General features: G+C 34.4%; 1 protein-coding gene across 1 annotated transcript in view; it reads right to left on the reverse strand.

Moving 5' to 3' along the window:
* Positions 1 to 22,687, reverse strand: part of LOC150079691 (histone lysine acetyltransferase CREBBP-like) — a 487,331-nt gene that overhangs the window by 37,273 nt on the left and 427,371 nt on the right. Inside the window, exon 25 of the mRNA XM_090384101.1 lies at positions 7,298 to 7,357. Within this exon, the coding sequence (XP_090240227.1) occupies positions 7,298 to 7,357 (60 nt within the window). The remainder of the gene's footprint in view (positions 1 to 7,297; positions 7,358 to 22,687) is intronic.

The following is a 22,687-nucleotide window of genomic DNA, read 5'->3' on the forward strand; positions in this document are numbered from 1 at the left end:
AACAGCTAAAAACAAACAAGAATACAACATGGATGAAAGAATGACAAGAGACCAAGGCATTTTAATATATAATAAATGCTTCATTCATATTTGCGAAAAAATTCTTCTGACAAATATGGGAAAGATTTTTCTTATGGAGGGAGGGGGAGACAGGTTACATAATGCTGATATAATTTTTTTTTCCAAAAACAGGAGCAACACCCTTTATTTCAGAAAAATACACCAACATAGGATATCAAATTACAAAAGAATAAAAAAGTTACTGACTCAATTCATTCACTTATTCACTATTTTATCAATAAGCATGGACCTTAAGCAGTTATCCAGTGGCTCAAAGAGGCTTATTTTTCTTAATGTTTTTAAGGTGTGCCATTGTGTATTATGTGCATAAGTGACAACTTCTGAAGTCAGTTGCTTTCTGATATTTAATGATTCTCTCCACAACTGTTAAATTCTATTTATAATTTACAATTACTAACTGCTTCTTCATCATCATTCAAGAAAAATACACCAACAGATTGGTGCTTGTTCAGTTATAAATCTGTTACTTCTTCCTGATGGCCTGAGCTAATTCTTCAATGTCCTCCTCTTCAACATGGCCATTCTTATGTTTTCTATAAGATGCTGTGCTGAAATTAATCAAACCATTCACTACTTCCTCCTACAGCTTCATCCAGCAGAAATTGAGTAAACAGCTTTAATTTTTACATGACTTTATGCATCTGATGTAGTCAGCTGTGCTGAAATTATTCCAGAATTCAGCAGCATTTGATATGGGTCACTGCCCATAGCAGCCAAAATTCTATTGACGGAAGAGTTAATGTAAACAAAGTATAAAAATTTGTATCACTCCTAAGTCCACATGTCAACATAGGATATCAAAGTACAAAAGAATAAAAACACTCCCTCTCTGATAACAGAGAGCGACTGTTTGAAGGTTGCTGATGTTGATTCTTTGGCACAGCAACTACTTTAATCATAGTGCTTTAGTTCATTTAGTTTATTGTCTGTATAAGGTTTGGAGTAAACAAACAAAACAAAAAAGGCCACTTCAATATTTAGAATATTCCATTTATAACTCTTGCAGATGGTCTGGTCCATTATCCAGACCATTTTTGATTGTGGACAATGATTTATGATGATAATGGTTCTGAACAATGATTTGTTCTGGTTGTTACACATACAATACAAATACCATATTACCTGTTTAACATTGTGTAGGCTGCTTTCACTACTAAGGAGAACAATTTATGAAAATAAACCTTTAGTTTACAGCAAACCTTTCTTATAAATTTATGTGTATACAATATTACAATTTTGTAATGTCTTAATGAAGAGCAGACTAGCTACATTTAAAATTTTCATATAACAATAAATCAGCCATTGCCAGTGTATGTGAGAATTCACTGTAATCAAAAACAAGTGTAACCACATACCACAAATATAGTAAAACTCATAAATGTCAGATCACTGGGACTTAATCACTGCTAGAATTTCAAAACTCAATACTGTACAGCTGCAATGTCAGTAAGGTGTGCCAAACAGCAATCACTATAAAGAGATTGTCATATTCTAGTGGAATGGTGCAATGGTCCCATTTTGAGAATTATAGCATCTCTTTCATTTCAAGTGGGGAGGGGGAGTCACAGCAGAGCTTGTCTTTGTCACATTAGACTTAATAATTATTATAAAACTGTAAATGTGATGAAGGCAACCTCTGTGGTGGATAGATAGCTTGGTGTGATAAATTCATCCATGTTGTCTCTGCTTTCTAATAATTAGAACTGGTGGCTGGTGCTGGTTCTGTTGCTATTCAAACTGTATATCATATAAACTTTTAGTATTAGTGTTATAATGCCAAATGATGCAACGAAGCCAAATTTTTTACATCAATCAATTAAAAATATATATCTGTAAAATTTTGACTTTTTAAAAACTAGAGATTGGATATTTGTAGGGAGGAATTTTTTTTTTTTTTGCAAAAAGGGGAGTTTCCCCCAAAAAGCAGAAAAACTTTTTTTTAAACTCCAACACTGCACTAGAATTTAAATTTCACTGATAAAATATATTACAATACTGCTTGCCAGTATTGTATGAGCTAAAACAATAGCTTAGCTAGCATTTTTCCTGTCTTTGAATTTCTGTTTGGACTGTCTTTTAGACATCAACTGATTACGATTGCTTCACTGTTGAGTAAAAGTTTTGCTTATAACTGTGTTGCTGTTCGGACTCAGCTGTCAATAGCATTTCCAAAACTACACTAGAAATCTAAATTAAGTATCTTCCTCCCCACCTACCTGGTTGAATATTCTCTAACACTGCTGTGAGGAATTATTAGATGCCAAGAATATGAGATAACCTATTATATTTCATGCAATTTTATACATTTGTCAGTTTCCTGGCCAAGGACTATTGTATACCAATTCTTTAATAATAGCATCTGGTTGGTTCTCATTGAAAATGGCAACTGATTTGCAAAATATCTATTTCTTTAAATTCAATGATACTGACAAGTACTAAACTTTTTTTTCACCCCTTTGCAAAATTGACCACATTAAAAAAATAATAATAAAATAATAAATAAAAAGCTTTCTGAATAGCTTTATTCAATGGTGAACTGGTTATCAAAATTCAATTATATTTAAATTGAAGGTAAATAATATTTAACTTAATGATTCCAATAATAAGCAACTTGGTATCTACGAATTCTGTTTGGAGCCAGCAGACTTTAGACTACCATAAGGAAGCATACTTTTGTGTCAAGAATTCATGTAGAAAAGTCAGCTGGTTGTCGTATAAGTCCACAACTTAGTTTGGCAGCCAGCTTCTGCTATGAGTGTATAGAATATCTGAACTTGATTGGATCATGTGTACGTGTTACTTTTCACTAACACTTTTTTTTATTGTATGCAAAAAAAACAGCTAAAGTTCAAGTTTTACCGTATCAAATGTTTTTTTACTTTAAAACATACTTCTCTCACTGGCCTTTCTCGTCAATCACTAAATTACTCCCTAAATTAGCAAATTTAATGATAGGGAGGAGCAGGGTTTTTTTTTGTTTTGCTCATATTTCTCAATTATTGGCAATGTGAGTTAGGAGTTGAAAACGTGTAATTTATTTTCTTTGATTGTTGTTGGATTTGGGTATTTTTTTGGCACAAGGGCCTCTTGGGCCATATTGTGCCTGTTCATGATTTGCTTGTCACTATGATCAGTCTATTATACAGATTTGTGTTTCAAATAATTAAACAGTTCCTCGAAATTTGCTTCATTGCCAAGAATATGTAAGGTTAACGGTTCCTGTAAATATTTTCTTTGAAAATAGATCTTTAATTATATTAGTTTTAATACAGAACTATCTGATATTTAATGATACTTTGTAGTAGTGAACTACAACAGTAGTATGAGTGACGTTGATTTAACTGCATCTCATATCTACTTCCTCACAATGAGTTACCATGATATTGCACAACCTCAGTGCCTCCGTAGCCAGGTGGGCAGGAGCAGCAGTGCATAGCACATGCTTCTTGATTAGACCAGGGTTCGAGCCCGTGATCCCACGAAATATGGAGGATGGGAAAGGTCTGGGAATGACCACCGCATATCCCCGAAGCAATATGGCCTTAGTTGCTAATGCTCCTAAAAACCAAATAACATAACAACAGTACCTTGAATAAGTAATGCTTCACCAATGGAGAAGACTATTGCTACTTATTTTCAGCAGGTACCACCACCCAGACAGAGAGACAGACAGAACCGCTTCAAGGATTGTTGGCCTATCATCGATGGATGAGTAGGTACCCTGGTGTTGCAATCATGCTAACCCAGTTATGAAGTATAACTCCACAATATGAGAGATGCTAAATGGTGTAAATAGTAATAATACTAAGAGAAAAAAAAAAAAAAAAAAACCACACAAGGCATAATACATTATGAATTGGAAATTCACTACAGAACAATCAGCAATATTTTGCAATACTTCGTTTGTAGCAGTGAACTACAACAGTAGTATGAGTGGCATCAATTTAATTGTATCTCATATTGTGACTACCTTCACAACAAGTTACCATGATATTGCACTACCTCGAATAAGTAACGCTTCACCAATGAAGACTACTGTTACTTATTTTCAGTGGACACCACCACCCAGACGGCACTGTCTGGATGGTAGCACCAAGTTATACTTCATAACTGGGTTGGCATGATTGCAACACCAGGGTACCTACCCCGCCACTGATGATAGGTCAATAAGCCTTGAAACGGTGCCATCTGGGAGGTGGTATTTGCTGAGAATAAGTAACAACAGTTGTATCCACTGGTGAAGTGTTACTCATTCGAGGTAATGCAATACCATGGTAACTCTTGTGAAGTCACAATATGAGATACAATTAAATCAATGTCACCCATACTACTGTTGTAGTTCACTACTATGAACAAAGTATTGTGAAATATCATTGATGGTTCTGTAGTGAATTTCCAATTAGTAGTCTATTATGCCTTGTGCATTTATTTATTCTTAGTATTAGTTTTTAATAAACTAAGTTCTTTTATTAATCTTTATTGCTTTCTAAACTGAGAGAGGGTATCATCCTTGGGCCATTGACTGGAAATGAAAACCTTCAAAATAAAGTTTGCTTTTTAATTTTATTTAATGGCTAACTGAACACTTTTAGCAAACTATTCTCTGGTGTTTACCCCAGCAATATTCTTTAATGAAATTAAGAATAAATTCTGAGAAAAAACAGTGGTTTTGCAAAAAGACAGAAGGGATCAAACTGAGTCAAAAAAGACAGATTCTCCACTTCAATCTGATCTCCACTTGCATGTCTAGTTGGCAAACTTTGCAATCCACACCTCCTAAGCCATTCGTCACAAGTATATCAGCTGGTTGCATGCATCACTAATCTGGCTGCCCTTCTTTGAGCCCTTTCTAGTTCTCTAAGTCATCCCCCCCCAGGAAACCATCCCATGGGGTGCATTAGCAGCTATGAGTAAGTTTATTAAGATGAGCAATACTGTATAATGCTCACCTCAATTGCCAAACTTACAATGTTTGTTTGTTTGTTTGTTAGTTGCTTTTTAGGAGCATTAGCAACTAAGGCCATATTGCTCCGGGATATGCGGTGGTCATTCCCTGACCTTTCCGCATCCACCGTATTTGGTGGTGACGGGCTCGAACCGCGGTTTAATCAAGAAGCGTGTGCTACGCACTGCTGCTCCTTCCCACCTGGCTACGGAGGCGCCACTTACAATGAAATGATTTCTGGTGTCATATTCCAAAATGAAAAATAAATAAAAATAATAATAAGAAACAATAAAAAAAATGCACATTTTAAGCCTATATGATATGTTACAAATAATAGCAGCTGCTAGTAGCATTAATCTGTGAGAGACATAAATCATGGAGTTTGATTTACACTGGGAAGCAATAGTTCTCAAAGTTATAGCAGTTCTCTGCTGGTTGTATTATAATAAAATAAGACCACATATAATTAATTCAAATCAAACTATAATTACAACAGCACCTGAAATATCAGCAGTCAATGAAATATGGGTCTTCAGAGTAATTTCTATTTTCTTTTAAGCAAAACTTTCAAAAAGTTAGGGATTTTTAAATGGCATATTTGTGGTTTCATTGTATATAAAATTTTATCTTGCAATTATGAAGTGGATATGGGGGAGGATTGAATTGTTAAAACTGAAAATACAGAAGCTGCATACATGAAGCATTTAGTGTAGAGATGGTGAACCTTGGGAATAAGGGAGAAAGAGAAAAAATGAAATAGTACTGCATATCTGGTGAATGGTTATTAACAAACTAAATTTAAATGCTTCAGATAGATCAACTTCCAATTATTTGGTAAAGGTGATTCTGATAAAAACAAATGAAACTGTCAATAATTAGAAAAAAGAGGGGGGAAGCAAGGATTACTGACTTGCTGAAGACTGATTAGTATTAAACTGCAATCTTCTACTTATGAAATCCTTCAGAATTTTAAATTTTGGTTAACCATTTAAATGTAACGTCTGGAATAACGGTCATGAGCTTTATAAATAAGAAGTCCTGAACATTCCTAGCTAGCAGAATGACAACAGATTTTAGCATCTACTTGTAAAAATTAAATATCCCCCCCCTTCCCCACCACAAGCAGTAAGCAGATTTCTTTCTCTTTTGAAATTAGAATTTGTCATTATTATAATGATGGAAAACAAGCACACATAGTATAGTCTAAGTACAGAAAGTATAAATGGGTAAGTGCATTACAGTAATGATAATTAGTGAATGGCCAACCAAAGCTGAATGTACTGAAACACACACTATACACCAAATTACGAAAGCAGTAAACCATAAACAATCAATGCTTTCTTTCATCATTAAAGAAAGAGCAGTTTCATCACAGTACATCATTATGAATAACTTCAGTGTAATGTTCTGCATGAAACTGGACTAAGTTCATTTTAAAAAGACAGCCACTTTTCAAATGGAATGTAAACAATAAACTCTGCTCAAAGTGCTATTTAATACATGGCTATAGAGTTTCTAAAAAAAAAAAAAAAAATTCCAACAAAAAAAAACATCCTAGAAAGACAAGAGGCACTGGAATAATGAACAGCAAACCAAAAAGGCTAACTTTTGTGGTGTGTGCTGGCATTTTACAGAAGCCAGATGATCATTTAGTACCTTACAAAAAAAAAAAAAAAAAAAACCCTGTGAGCACTAAATTTAAAGTTAAATCTGTGATTTAAAGAAGAATCAAGAAATAATGCTTATACTAATATCTTATGCTGAAGTGTTTTTGTATGTTGAAGATACTGTTCTCTCATTATTATGTTCATAAATAAGTGAAAGCAACCATTAGTAGGGTTGAAAACAATTAAAGAAAAAACTGCACAATGCTTGCACTACCTGGCTCTATGCATACAGGACTGTATGATAGCCTATTACTAACTGTGGGTTTACAAAAGGAAATAAAAAACAGTGCTCTTTTTATGTGTAAGCTAGTAAAAGAGAAAATAACACTTAGAGAATAGCAGCTTAAATAACAGCTTTTAAACTATAACTACTTTATTCTATACAAAAAATTATTAATGTATTATAACAATATTACTTTGCAATTTGACTTCATATGGAGGTTGTGTTTGAACAATAAAAAGCATGAATGTCAAAAATTTTTATGTACACATTATTAAATACAATGGTTAATGCAAACCCTTTTATAATGAAAAACAGGGCACAAATTTTTAATTCTAGGTCCCAGGTTTGAAAACACCTGCTTAATGCAAAAAGGGACTTTACCTGATGTAATCTGCTTTCCAAGTTTTGAAGTGTAGTCATTGCATGTTGAACACAGCTGACCTGAAATGAGAAGCCATGACTTATGTATGTGTTAAGAGAGTTGACGTTCTATGGTGAGTACAGCAGATCAGATAAGAGGGGGATGACCTTAAACCTTCCAGGGGAATTCAGATGTGGTAGTGGCAAAACTTCAAAGCCTTGCCTTTTACTACAGAGAAATTCTAAATAATTTATTAATTATCATTTTATTTTTTAATTAATTAATTTTTTTTTTTAATGGTGGTCCAAATATGGGAAGGTACATGTCTCATATAGTAAGAATATTTTTGAAGTTTGCAATTCCTTACAGTTTAAACTACACTAAAACATACTAAGTTTTTGAGTTAGGTATGTATATGGTGAAAATGCATAAGGTTAATCTTTGGAACAAGAAGTGCAAATTACATGTGCAATAAGATTAGAAAAGCAGACTAATATTTTCACAAAAAAAATCATTTGTTAAAATGTACAATCCAACCATGAAAATATTCCAGTGCCTCAATTACAATAAACTGAAAAGCACAGACAGATATGAATATTACAAGCAAAACTAGTCACTGGTTATAACTTAAGGCAGGGTAAACTTGTGTTACACAACCCTAAGTTATAGTTTTTTAAAATCTATAAAATTTTAAATCAATATGAGCAGAAAAGAGAACATTACTGAACAAATAAATTTACATCAAATCAATTTAGGTTTTTTCTTCCTACTCAAGCCTGATCAGACAGTTCAATTATACATTTAAATATGGATGGATAATCTTATGTGTAAACATTACCAGACTCTTGAAAGACATGCAAAAACAAGAAGAACAGAAGATGTGATTACTGAATTTTTAATTCAGCAATCACATAACTTCTGCTCTGCAAATGGATAAAAACAATAATCTACACGGATGTTACTTTAAAACTAGCAGTCTCTGACAAAGAGAAAACAACACTGCCCTTTATGTGTCATTAATGTGATACAAAATAACACACACACCAGAGTGCTATTTTTATTCTCAATAATATGCAGACCTCAAAAAATTGAACAGGCATAAGTGTTTCCAAACATATTATTTGAGAACAAAAAAGGAAAAGTTAAGACCTGTGGGTGAGTAATTTATAATAATGAAGTTTACATGGTAAATGAGATGTCTTCATATGGTTAATAATATTACATAAATCTTAAATTAATATAAATTATTAAAGAACAGGGCTGTCCGAATCTTAACAGGCCAAGGACCAACATTGTATTTCCCTGTACTACAAGGATTTTATATACCAGTTTACATCCTTGTAAACTTGTTATTTTGAATTCAAGGGTAATAACACCTTTGCAGACAATAAAATAATGGCGGTCCTCTTGTGGCCCACATGCTGCCTATTGGACAACCCTGTTATAGAACAGAACATAGTTCCAATGAACAACAGATTCAGTTAACTTAATGAAAGAAAATAAAGCTTTAATAACAAGAATAAAATTTATAAAAATGTTTTCAACATATAAGATTATACCAGCTTATGTGAGATTGGTAGACTTTAAATCATCTAAAAGTGATTATTTCAGTGTTTCACATATGTATTTAGATGAATGACCAAATAATTAAGATATGTAAACCTTATTAGACAAGTTTTTTCTGACTTTAATCAATCATCCATGGTACTGGAAGTTTCAATAACCTATTGAAAAGTTGTTGAAACAGCTAAGATTATCAAGGATGTGTGAATAAGTCCAAATATGGAATTACATGATATTTTCCAGGATCCTCTTAAATTCAGGATGACAGGTATTTTAATACAAATAGAAGTAACAAAAATTCATTTAAAGAAAACAAACCAAGAGACCGAATGAGATTAGAGGCAATCTTTTTATATAAACTTGATGAAAAATTATTGTAAAGAAAATGTTATCAACTAGTTAAAGAAAACACTAGAACTATTTAAATATATCCATATTTAACAGCCATGTTACAGACACCTACTACAAAGGTTAACTCTAGTCTTGGACGGGAGTATAGCCATTATTTCATATTCCTCACATAGTAAAATCTGATGTAACATAATGAAACATTAAAAATGCTTATAAATTTATTGTAAGGGGGGGGGGGGAATATCCCTTTAGATCAGGATTCCATATTGATTATAGGCACCTTTTGGCATCTGTCATCTTGAGCTAAACTGTCACTAAGTTGTCAACTGCTGCACTCATGGGGTGCCACTACATTACAATAAGTATCATTATACTTCCCTCACAAGAAATGCTAATTACTGTATCATAAAACTGAGGCAATTTGTAGCGATGACCTTAAAATGAGAGAATGTGACTTACTAAATATCTTTTCTTGGGCAACCTCATCTGCTATTTTGCTAATAAAATATGAACACAAATCATAAATTTACTAAGAGTAATAACAAGTTACACTGGGTGACAAAATATGTAGCAGTTTCTGCAACATGAAGCAGATAAATTCAAAATTCTGAATTAAAATGAAAATATTCAATTTCTGCATCATATAGTGAATAAAGATAATAAATTCTTTTAAACTGGAATTTTCTCTCTTTGCCTCCAAGTATTTAGTGAATTATATATGATAGTATTTCTTGAAAAATAGTAATCACATTCTGCTCTATGGATTGTAAGATTGATTTTGTATTAAGGAGAAGTGGACTTCATCATTCTGCCTCACTATCCATCACTAATACATCTCATCAAGGTTGTCTGGATGACCTGGAACACTGTCATTTATTCACTCTTATCATACTCTTCCACCTCCACAAAGTACTTATCAAGGGATTCAATTTATTCCAGTGGCTGACAGCATGATGGTTAAATGTAAATTGAGGTTCAATTTGTTAGTTTTCCCCCAACAATTTCTATTTGTGTTCTCCAATTTTTGTATCCCATTTCAAAGTGAGAATTCCAGGGTCTCTCATTTGAGGCACCTCCATAGCCAGGTGGGCAGGAGCAGCAGTGCATAGCACACACTTCTTGATTAGACCACGGTTCAAGCCCGTGACCACCAAAAATAGGGAGGATGCGGAAAGGTCAGGGAATGGCCACCGCGTATCCCAGGAGCAATATGGCCTTAGTTGCTAATGCTCCTCAAAACCAAACAACAACAACACTCATTTGACCTTCTAACGATCCTTCCATAGCAGAGCCTTATATAAATGATATCCAGAAGGAAACTACAAGAGTTAAGTAAAAGTTGTATTTCATAAACAACAAGGAAACTATGTATGTCATTTTAATGCAGTCGCACAACCATTTCCATTGGTGTAGAAACAATTTGTGCACTACTGTCTTGACCTCTCTGGGATCAAGTCAAGGAATTGAATGTAAGCCAATTGATGGCTACAACGATCAGAGTTCGGTGCTGGACCTACTGCTGTTTTTTTGTATTTATTAATGATACTGATGAAGATACAGCAGGCCTAATGTCTAAGTTTGCAGATGATACAAAAGTTGGCAGGGTGGTTAACAGCAGTAATGGCACTATGCTACTGCAACAGGAGCTAGAAAAATTAGGCAGATGGGCTGAGAAATGGGAATTGAAGGTTAACTTTGACAAATGCAAGGTACTACACATATGGATAAGAGTAATCCCAGAGTAATGTAACAACTGTGCGGTACTACATTCAGGGTAGTGGAAAATGAAAAAGACCTAGGAGTAACTGTGCAGTCAGATATGAAGTTCTCTGAGATGTGCAGACAGGCTGCCAGGGCATCTTATGGAGCTTTGTCAATGACATACATGAATTTTACTAGCAGAGATAAGGAGGTGATTATCCCATTGTATTAGGCAATAGTCAGGCCATACCTTGAGTACTGCATACAGGTCTGGAGGCCTCATTTTAGAAAGGATGTAGAACTTCTGGAATGGGTACAAAGGTCAAAGAGACTGGTGAGGGGAACAAAGGAGTGCTTTTACCAAGTAAGGTTTCAGTTCTGCAAATGATTGCTGGAACAAACTTCCCTCTGTTATCGTAGAAGTGGACAGCTTGAATAAATTCAAGGAAGAACTAGACAAACTATTGGAGAGGATGGATAGGATAAAAAAAAAAAATATATATATATAAGTGTCACCAATGAAAGTAAAATAAAAATAGATGGAGAAGTTGCCGTGGAGAAGTTGCAAAATGCCGAGCCTAGTTGAAGAAAAAAGAGAAAAAGAATGTTAAGAACCTATATAAAAAAAAATAATAATAATAATAAATAATAAGTAGAATTAAATCTGAATTAATGCCAAATTAACAGGCCAATCATATGTACAAAAGCTGAAAGAAAAAGAGGGGAGGGTTCTGGAGATTTAAAAAAATTTTTAAAAATAATTTTTATATCCATTTCATTTCTATAGCGTCTCCATCAGCATGAGTTTGCATAGAAATACAGTGTTTGGTACCTGATCTATGTACCAATTTTTAATTTTTAATTCTTTAATTTTTATTTTATAATTTTTATCTCTATTAACCCTCCCCTCTTTTTCTTTCAGCTTTTGTACATATGATTGGCCTGTTAATTCGGCATTAATTCAGATTTAATTCTACTTATTATTTATTTATTATTATTTTTTTTTATATAGGTTCTTAACATTCTTTTTCTCTTTTTTCTTCAACTAGGCTCAGCATTTTGTGTTTAATAACTTCTCCATCTATATTTATTTTTATTTTACTTTCATTGGTGACACTTATTTATATACATGTATCCTGTTTTGCTGTTTTGCACATTCAGGTACATGTACTGTTTTTCCTTGTTTTTTCCTCTTTTTTTTTCCTTCCACTTCTTCGTTTTCATATTTTATATATATATATATATATATATATTTTTTTTTTTTTTTGGCTGATGCTGTACAAGCTTGCTTGCTTTCTTGCATCATTTGCCACTACTAATACTAATTTGGTGTATCACATACAGATCAGTAATTAAGAAAATCAATGAAGTAAGAAGTTTAGGAAACCAAGAGAAATTTAGAAAATAATATATTTTTTAATCAATTTTGTATAAAAGATATTCAAACCCAATATTACTCATAGGTAGGCTGGAAAGTGAGAATGTGCATGTCATCTTCAGCATTACTAACTGTCCTTTCATACTGTAATAACTTTACAATATGGATGGCAGTCACACTTAAGATAATAGGTGCATGGTGGTTTTAGGGGGTTCCTTTTGTTTGTGGATCCAGATTTCTATTGATCTGATTTTAATGAAATTTGAGAAAGCTCGACAAATCTTTCAAAAAGGGAAAAATATACATGCAGATGGATGGATAAAGAAATAATCTCTGAATTTCTATTCTTCAATTTTAATGAAATTTGGGAGGGCCTCACAAATCTTCTGAAAAGAGCTAAATATAAAATTTTATGAAAACCCATCCATACTAGAAATCAAATTATTACATGCAGACAGATGGACATGGTGAAAACAATAGAACACATATTTACCAATGCACTTGAAAACGGAGGTGGCTAGTAAAGTCCATAAAAAAAAAAAAAAAAAAAAAACGTGAACTGCCGTTGTTGTTTTTTGGTTTTAAGGAGCATTAGCAACTAAGGCCATATTGCTACGAGAATATGCGGTGGTCATTCCCTGACCTTTCCACATCCTCTGTATTTGGTGGTGACGGGCTCGAACCCCGGTCTAATCAAGAAACCTGTGCTACGCACTGTTGCCCCTTCCCACCTGGCTACGGAGGCGCCCTTTGTGAACTGCCGTAATCGCTGAATTATTATTTAGTAATTTAACTATACAGCATTGTGAGATAATTGAGATTACACTATTATATCACATGATAGATTTAAGTAATCTTATTATCGAAATGCTACAATTTGAATGATATAAACATCAATGCCAAACACTTCAACAATTCCGGCTAAGTTTTAACTCACTATTTACCATCTTCAAGGCCTGTGGGGTTAGAATATTGGTTTGAGATACAATTTTCTAGAAAGTTTTAAAAATTCTATTAATAATCTAATTATGTTAACATAATTAGATTATTAATAGAAATAATTTTAAAAAAGTAGGTTACCAATAGGATTAATAAATAGAAATAATTTTAAAAAGTAGAAGTTACCAATAGGATTACAGCTGCTTGGTTTCAACTTTGGGTTACAGAATAATTCTTTTATTCTGTAACACAAAGTTTGGTTCCTCCCACCAAAGGAATTATTCTGTAATCTCCAGTTGAAAGGAAGCAACCTCTATCAGTAACTTCTATAACTTTAATTAATTAATTAACACAATTAGATTATTAATAGAATTCTGTAAAACTTTTTTTTAGAAAACTACCTCAAACCAATGTTCTAACCCCACAGACCTGAGACGGAGAAACAATAAATTCCCAAAACAAAGCCAGAATTGTTTAAGTGTTCAGCATTGGGGTATTTCAATCATTCCAATTGTAGCATTTTAATAATAAAGTACTTAACTCTACCACATGATATAATAGTGTAATCTTGATTAATTAATGCTCTCACAATGATGAACAATAACATAGATCCCCCCCCTTCCATTTAACTATACAGCATGTTAAAAGTTTGTTTTTTGGTCTAGCTTTGTCATATACAGAATTCTTGCATAGAATTCAAATTGTCACCAATTTGTCACATACATCAGAACTGCCATGATCACTAAATTACCATTTAGTAAATTAACTATATAGAATGTAAAAAGTTTCCATTTCTAGTTTCCATTTCTTGCATTGAGTGCAAATTGTCATGGCCATCAAGTTTTTTCATATGGCAATATGTCATTGTACACCAATGTCTAGTGCACAAACCGATTAGTACACGAAATTGTACAGGGGACGAATTGTCATACCTCAAACTGTGCACTGAACTATTTTCCAATGAATTATCATGCACAAAACTGTGCATCTTTATAAGAAGAGAAATGAGTACTCTTAGTGAATCTTTTAGTCTCTAAAAAATGTGGTGATTATATGAAGTTAAGTCTGGCGAATATGGAGGATGGGGTAGTACTTCAAACTTCATCTCCTGTAACTGAGTCACTGCAGAAAAGGCAGCATGTGATGGCAGATGTTATCAAACTACAGGCCTAAAGACAGCAAACCATAGTTCATTCAAATTGCTGGCATTAAATGGTTCAGAATAACATCACAGTATTTGTCACTCTTCACTTTTATTCATCTTTCTCCAGATAATGTTCCACAACCACTCCTTTATGATTCTAGAATATAGTGAGTAAGAGTTCCCCAACTTATACATAGCTAAAGACTTTTTTTGGTTTAGGTAAGCCTATATGGTGCCACTCTGAACTTGTTTACTTCCTGGCATGTAATAGAACACCCAGGATTCAATCTCCAGTTACTATTTTTTTTTTTTTTTAAGAAGGCAAATCCTTTATCTTCAGTATCACCCAAGGAAACAAATATTGTTTTTTCTGCAGTTCTTGTATTAAAAGCCAAGGACTCCATCACGGACACGCTTTTTAAAACTGAAACCTCTTGCTAATAACAACTCTACATCTTTCATGGCATGGCAATTTTTTCAATGCTAATATGATAGTTTCCTATTGTATGATTTCTTTCAATTACACTATAACTTATAGTGTCACAACACACTGTGATTGCCCTAGGACAGTGGTGTCCAACCTTTTCCCGTATGGGGACCGTATTCAAAGTTAGATCTGTTTTGTGGGCTGCACAGTGATTGGAGAAAAAATTGTCACATTTTCTATATCTTGTTACTTGTAAAAGGAAGTTTCTATTTTCATGTTACAGTGGTGCCTCGCAATTTGACAGTCTGATTTCGTGAGCCGGCGCAAATGCTACATGATATTGCACGACAGAATTCTTTGCTGGACACATAGCTACGTTTAACGTTACTAAATAGCACTAAATAGTGACGGTTGCTTCATACATTTTAACCAATAGTATTAAAGAGCAGGAGTAACATTTAACCAATGATAAAGCGGGAATAGATCCTACAATCGTTCAGCTACGTTAGCCGCCCTCAAAGATAGCTACAAGTATGCCGTCAGTTCTTCCTCAGTTATGAGACATTATCTCGTTAATGATCGTAGTCTGAGTTCATGTTTGCTCGAGTTGTTTGTGCTAATTTATAATTCTGCATTTCTCATAAAGTAAAAAATTTTGTGCTTTGGCAGTTATTTACTTTTTTGAGTGAAATTTGATAATGGGTCCAAAGAGAAGTGAACAGCGGAATAATTCAGGAAAGAAACACTTGGTTGAGCAAAGAAAAGAAGAAAGAAATTATAGATAAAGTGCAGAAAGGTAGAACAATTACAGATGTAGCTCAAGAGTATGGCATCCCTAGGTCAACTGTGGCAACTTTTTGGCAACAAAGACAAAGCTTTGCTCCAGCGAACACCTTTTTGGCAACAAAGGTGTTCGCTGGAGCAATGAAAATTTCTGACAGAAACAGATCTTTAATCAATGAAGAAATGGAAAAGCTGCTTCTTACCTGGATTAGAGAAAGACAGATGAAAGGAGATCCAGTAACACAGGCAATGATCTGTGAGAAGGCTAGGTTAATTTTTGAAGAATTGCAGAAGAAAATTCCAGGACATATCTCAGATCAAACTGATGAAAAGGCAAGTTGTGGGTGGTTTCACAGATTCAAAGGTAGAACAGGTATCCATAGTGTTCTCAGACATGGGGAAGCAGCTAGTGCAAATAAAAAGGCTGCAGAAGAGTTTGTGAAAAAATTTGAAGATTTAATCATGAAGGAAGCGCTTACCAAATCGAACATATATTGCACAAGAAAAAGTGATGCTCCCAGGGCATAAGCCTATGAAAGATAGGCTTACTTTGTTATTGGCAGCAAATGCAAGCGGAGACTTTAAAGTAAAGCCACTTCTCGTTTACCACTCTAAAAATCCTTGGTGCTTTGGGAAGAAAATCAAGCCCAAACTGCCAGTGATGTGGAGATCCAATGCAAAAGCCTGAGTAGACCAGAAAGTCTTCAAAGATTGGATTTTTGAGGAGTTTGCCCCGAGCATAAAAAAATTCCTCATTGACAACAATTTACCTTTAAAAGCACTGCTGATTCTTGACAATGCTAGTGCCCACCCGCAAGACTTGGCGAACATTCTTGAAATTGACTTTGATTTCACCAAAATCCAGTTTTTGCCTCCAAACACCACATCACTGATCCAACCCATGGATCAAGAAGTAATTGCCTGTTTTAAAAAAACTTTACACCAAGGCTTTGTTTTCACAGCTTTTCGACGTGACTCATTCTTCCGATAAGACAATGAAGGAGTTCTGGAAGACTGAGTTCAATATTCTTCATGCCACTTCCTTTATTAAAACTGCCTGGGAGGGAGTGACACAGAGGACCCTTCGTGCATCATGGAAGAAACTCGTTTCTTCTTTTTTTCGGGATGACAACAGTGCAGTCCAAGCTGCTGAAGAATCAGAGGCAGCTGCGGCCATGCAAGAAATCATTTCGACGGCAGAGAACCTCGACATAGGAGAAGCTGATGAGGCTGATGTGGAAGAGCTTGTGGAGGATCACGATGACAAACCAACCATGGAAGAACTCAAAACACTCAGCGAACAGGAAGCAAAAGAGAGAGAAAAGGAAATTCTCTCCGATGCCAACAGCTGCCACTAAAGAAATTGGCACCCCAACACTGCTGTTGTAACTAGAATGACAGACTTGTTTAACAACACTACTATGCATCACTTCAAGGCTATCTTGAAAAATAGAGAGAGAGAGAGAGAGAGAGAGAGAGAGTCCACCCTTGATCAAATCCTCATCCCCATTCAAGCCAAGAGGAGAAGAGAAGGGGTAGAACAAGATAAAACATCCAAGGCTCAATGAAATGTATGTACTTAAGTGTAGTACCACCTTAAGTGGTACTACACTTAAGGTGGTAGAAAATGAAAAAGACCTGGGAGTAATTGTGCAGTCAGATATGAAGTTTTCTGAGCAATGCAGACAGGCTGCAAGGGCAGGTCATGGGGTTTTGTCAATGATATATAGGAATTTTGCTGGCAGGGAAAAGGAGGTGATTGTCCCTCTGTATAAGGCAATGGTCAGGTCATGCCTTTCTTTTCCTCTTGTATATTAATGACTTTCTTTCATTGATCGGAAATCCTATCCATAGTTTTGCTGATGATAGCACATTGCATTCTATTTTCCAGTTTGAGAAACCTTGCCCTGCTCAACTTCTCGAATACCCACAATCAATTCCTTAAATGGTGATCTCCAGGTAATTCTCCAGTAGGGCAAAGACAACTTACTTGATTTCAATCCTTCTAAAACTCAGTCCAGTCTCATATCTGGCAAAAAGGATTTTTCTGGTCCTATGCTTATCTTTGGTGACACTCCGATTTCTAAGCAAGATGATATATCTCTTTTGGGGATTATCCTGATATCTAACCTCTCATTGCATAAAGACATTACAAATATTGCTTCCTCTGCATCTAAAAAACTTGGTTTTTTTCTTTCACTCTCTGCGTTACTTTTCTTCCAAACAGTTGTTCACTCTGTACAAATTGCAAATTTGCCCTACCATGGAATAGAATATTGTTCCCACATCTGGGCGATGCCCCCAAAACCTCTTTCAGGTTTCTAGATGCCATTCAGAAGAGGGCAGTTAGGTTAAATAATGACTCATCTCTAACAGTCTCTCTCTCCACTCGCTGTCTCATAGATGTACTGTTTCTGCTGCATGCTTTTTTTACAGATACTTTCATGGGCACTGTTCTTCTGAATTTGTTTCTATAATTCCCATTCTCTCTTTCAAAACAGTCTGAACACGTGCCGCCACCAACCAACATCCATTTACTGTCCAACTTCAAACTCACAGAACCAACTTTTCATCTTCCTCGTTTATTCATTCAACTTCCATTTTCTCGAACAAACTTCCTTCATACGTATTTCCTGAAAGTCTATAGAAGTTCAAGTCTAATGTCAACAAATATCTTCTTTTTTCTTCTTCTCAACCTCCAACCCATGCACGGTACTATTGTTCTAATACTTCTCGTGTTTGGGGTTTTCATAAAAAAAAAAAAAAAAAAAATTCATCTGTTATTGTTTCTTTTTAAACATTTATTTGATTTTAAGAGTGAACAAAATCTGCTTGCAGACATACGTTGATTCGAACAAAGTAGTCATCTTTATTGCATCTTCTTTTATTAGCGGAAAATCTTCAGGTGGGAAAGCCTTGTAGAATTCAAATAGTTTATTTTTGCAGTCTGTATACTTATTTTTGAATCATATTTTGGCTTGAAGATCAATAATTTCAAGTTGCAATCTGGGATTGTAGTTTTCAGCCATAAAAGTCAATAGGTTCTCAAACAAAAACTTGTTTTTTCATGGAATTTTATATCAGAAAATCGACTTTCAAACTTGTCAAAAAGTAATTGTAACAACGAAAGGCAACGATTCTTTGGAAATGTGTTTCTCCTTTAGCTCAGTACAACATTCATAGTGAACTAAATTGTCTTGCTCAACTGGAATTTAAACAATAACAACTTATTCTGAAATGATTTGATGTCACCAAACAAATCAGACCAATTTTCCTTTCCCTTGTAGTTTTAAATTAAGAGTATTTAAATGACTAGAAATGTATGTATGAATTGCAAGATCAAACAGCCACTCCATACTTGATAGTTGTTTTATTGGTTTCCCTTTTTCTGTGTTGAAACATTCGGTGATGTTTCAACAGCCACATTAAGGTCATTTGATTTTTTGTAAAATTTACAGTTGAAATAACCACATTCGTAACATGTTGGAGATCCAATACTTTCCTATAAAGAACTTCTTGATGCACAATGCAGTGAATTCCAATCGGAGTTTCAGCTCTGATATCTATAATTTTCTTAGTTATTCTACACATAAGCCCAATGTTTTTACCAATCATATTTTTTGCACTGCCAGTTGTGACTCCTACTAGGTTTTTAATATTTAATCCTAACTTTTTGATAGATTAGCAAAGATTTTCACCTGTAGTTGTTCCGTGCATACTCTGTAGATCAGCTAAATTTTCAACTGGTACAAAATTATCATTAATTCCACATATGAAGATGAAGAGTTGGGCTGTGTGTCATTTATCAGTATTGTCATCAGGTGCTACACTAAAATATTTCATTTGTTTTATGTTTTCCAAAAGTTGTTCGAACAAATTTTTTCCAATATCTTCTACTCTTTGCATAATTGTCGAGCCAAACTAATGTCTGGTATCATTGTTCATTTCTCCGGACAAATTTCTTCCACAACTTTTAACAAACAACACTTAAGAAATTCACCATCATTGAACGGTTTACTTTCAAAAGCAATCAAATGTGCAACTTGATAACTGGCATGTACAGCAGATAAATTTCTTGACCAATACGTTTTCAGTATGTTTTGTTATTTTCTTATTTTGTTTTGTAACTTTGAGCACTTTTCTTTTCTCAGCACTCCTTTATGTTGATCATAAGATTTATGATTGGAATCAGTGTTATATTCTTTAAAAACTCTCAGTCTTCTGACACACTAGACACACTGCTTTTTCGTGGTAATCAACAAAGAAATGGTCTTCAGTCCACCTTAGATCAAAAACACAATACTCCAAATCGATTTTCCCCTTTTGGAACATTTTTAAGAATTATTTTTTTTTTAAATTCAATATAAATTAATAATTAATTCAATGCAATGAACAAGCTATATCAAAATACATAACTGTATTTAGCGTGCATATAACTGCACTGAACCACATGTACATGTTTAATACAGTTGAGATGGGTGCTTGGATACCTGTACATGCAGTGGAGATCGATGCTGTTTTAGTTTACTTTCCGCACGGGCCTTATAAAAATTATTCCCAGGCCGGATCTGGCCTGTGGGCCATAGGTTGGACATCACTGCCCTAGGAGAATCCTCAACACTTTCAATACCATTTTTAAACTGATTGACAACTGCCATTTTGAGCCAACATCCTACATAAGTGCCATCAGGTTTTATTCCAAATTCAAAAATCAGATTACATACTGCACTATACCTCATTGCACGATTGCAAGGATGCCAGTACAGTCAGTCCTCGTATAACAAGTGTTTACACTACATAAATTTGATCATACACTATTTATAAATAGGGGAACGATATCGTATATAGCACGAACCGAATTCGCTTATGCACAATTTGCCTTTGTGTTTACAAGAAATAGCAGTTGAACGCGAAATCACCCCAACTGAACACAACACGATAGGAATGAAGAGAATATTCTGAAAATGTATTTATGTTTTTTATATCAGTGAAGGGGAAACATTTCACCATAATAACGTAAAAACCCACACAATTCCAGCTATCAGTATTATCACAAATGCAATTAGATCGCGTTTACTACCAGTTTATAACAGATTCCACTAGCAGAAATGCAACTGGAAATTGTTTTTATTGTTTTATGGCAGTAACCCCCAGAAATCTGCTTTAGTAAAAAAAATGGTGTTGTTTATTCAGTTTCTACACATGCGAAGCTTTGGTTATGTGTATCAAACATGACTCCTCATTTTGTAATTGTGCTGTATTCCTTAAAAATGAGTAAAAAGGAAGAATCCTGGTGAAGATACTACAGATTCAGAGAGAAAAAGAAAAGCAATATCGATAAACAGAGGTGGACTGGGTAAAAAAAACTCTTACCAGGGAAAATCTGTAGTGGCCTCATACTAGAGTTTATGGCCAAAATCACACTGGCCTCCGGCCCACTGGGGTTTCCCCAGTAAGGCTTATGACCAGTCCATCTCTATCGATAGAGAAAAAAATATGAAATTGTGAAACGCTTTGAGCAAAATGAAAGACCATGTGATATTGCACATGCTACAGGCCTAAATGAGGCAATGCCAAGAATTAGAAAGAATGTAGAGAAAATAAAAACAACTTTCATTGCAGGAACAACTCAAAGTGTAATTAAAATCTATTAGATCAAGACACAAAGAATTGGAAGAGATGAAATGGCTGTTATCTGTTTGGATAGAAAATCAAACAAAGAACAAGTTTGCTTACAATAGAAGCAAAAGCATTAGCAATATTTTATCACGTAATAGTTGTAATAAAATACTTATGTATTTTAGTAAGTATTTTATTAGGATTATTTATTGTGTTTGGTAATGTTTTGGTTACAAATGTGTGTTCAATCTTGGGTGGTTGGCACCTAACCCTATTTTTCCCATAAGGCCTGTTGTTTATATTGCACGAGGGTTTCTAGGAACACAACTATCATGCTATACGAGGACTGACTGTACCCTGAAAACTCAGTTTAAAAATAATGCTAGCAGAGGGCGCCAAGTGATTGCTCAATGTTGCTAGCAATCTTCAATCAAACCGATACAAGATTATCACCAACTTCTGCATACTAAGCATTATGGTTTATTTGTGGTTTTATTTTGAATGACCCTTGTGAACCTAAATCAGATACCCTGACTACCGCACACACAAATTTTTTTTCATAATAGCATCTGGTAGGTTCTTAAATTAAACTGACAAAACTGATGCCTGCAAAATATCTACTACTTCATCTATTTTCCTGAAGATATTAAAAGTACAGAATACTTGTCTGCAAAAAAATTTTAAAACAAAACTTTTTAAAGCTACAACTCATTGTTGCCCATTAGTGAAATTTGTACTACTTGGAACTTGTGTCAGATGCAGCAATAAATTATTTGCTCACTGTACAAAAGAAAATCATCTCATTTCAGGCTCTTCACAATCCTGGCAGTAGAAATGCTTATGACTAAGCCAGAATCATCCTTCTGGCTTAGTCTGCTATACTATAGTAATCAATTTCAAAATGGAAGTGGAAGATTTAAAAACTGCTGGTATAACAAACATTTTTTATTTTGTTTTATTATTATTTTTTTAAAATGAAAATCCCAAATGCAAAAGGCGTTAGAACCTGTAGTTCTTGGCCATTTATGGATTGGCTGCTTATTTGATTTTTTGAGCTTAGGACATAATGTGCCAAGTCAAACCACTTATTGGTCGAAGCTAAGAAGACAGAAGATGCTTGTAGATATTAGACTTTAATTTCTGTAGATTGTAATTTTTGAGAAATATATATGAAGGAAGGTTAAAAAAAAAAAAAAAAACACAGGAGTAGAGGAAATACATGAGGAAAAGTTGGCTCTCTGAGTTTAGAGTTGGATAGTGAATGGATACCAACTACTTGTAGCATATTGATTGGTTCGTAAGAGAGCGGGGGAATTACAGATGTCAATTCAGAACAATGCCCACTGCAGTATTTATAGTACAGGCATGCAGCAGAAACTGAATGTCTATGAGACAGAGAGAGAAAACACTTTGTAAGAGATGGATCATAGATTAATCTGACTGCCCTCTTTTGATTGAAGTCAAGAAAACTTGAGAAGTTTTGGGGGTACCACTCCAGATGTGGA

The sequence above is a fragment of the Mastigoproctus giganteus genome, chromosome 10, assembly GCF_048544385.1.
Source record: "Mastigoproctus giganteus isolate SK-2022 chromosome 10, ASM4854438v1, whole genome shotgun sequence".
Taxonomy (NCBI): domain Eukaryota; kingdom Metazoa; phylum Arthropoda; class Arachnida; order Uropygi; family Thelyphonidae; genus Mastigoproctus; species Mastigoproctus giganteus.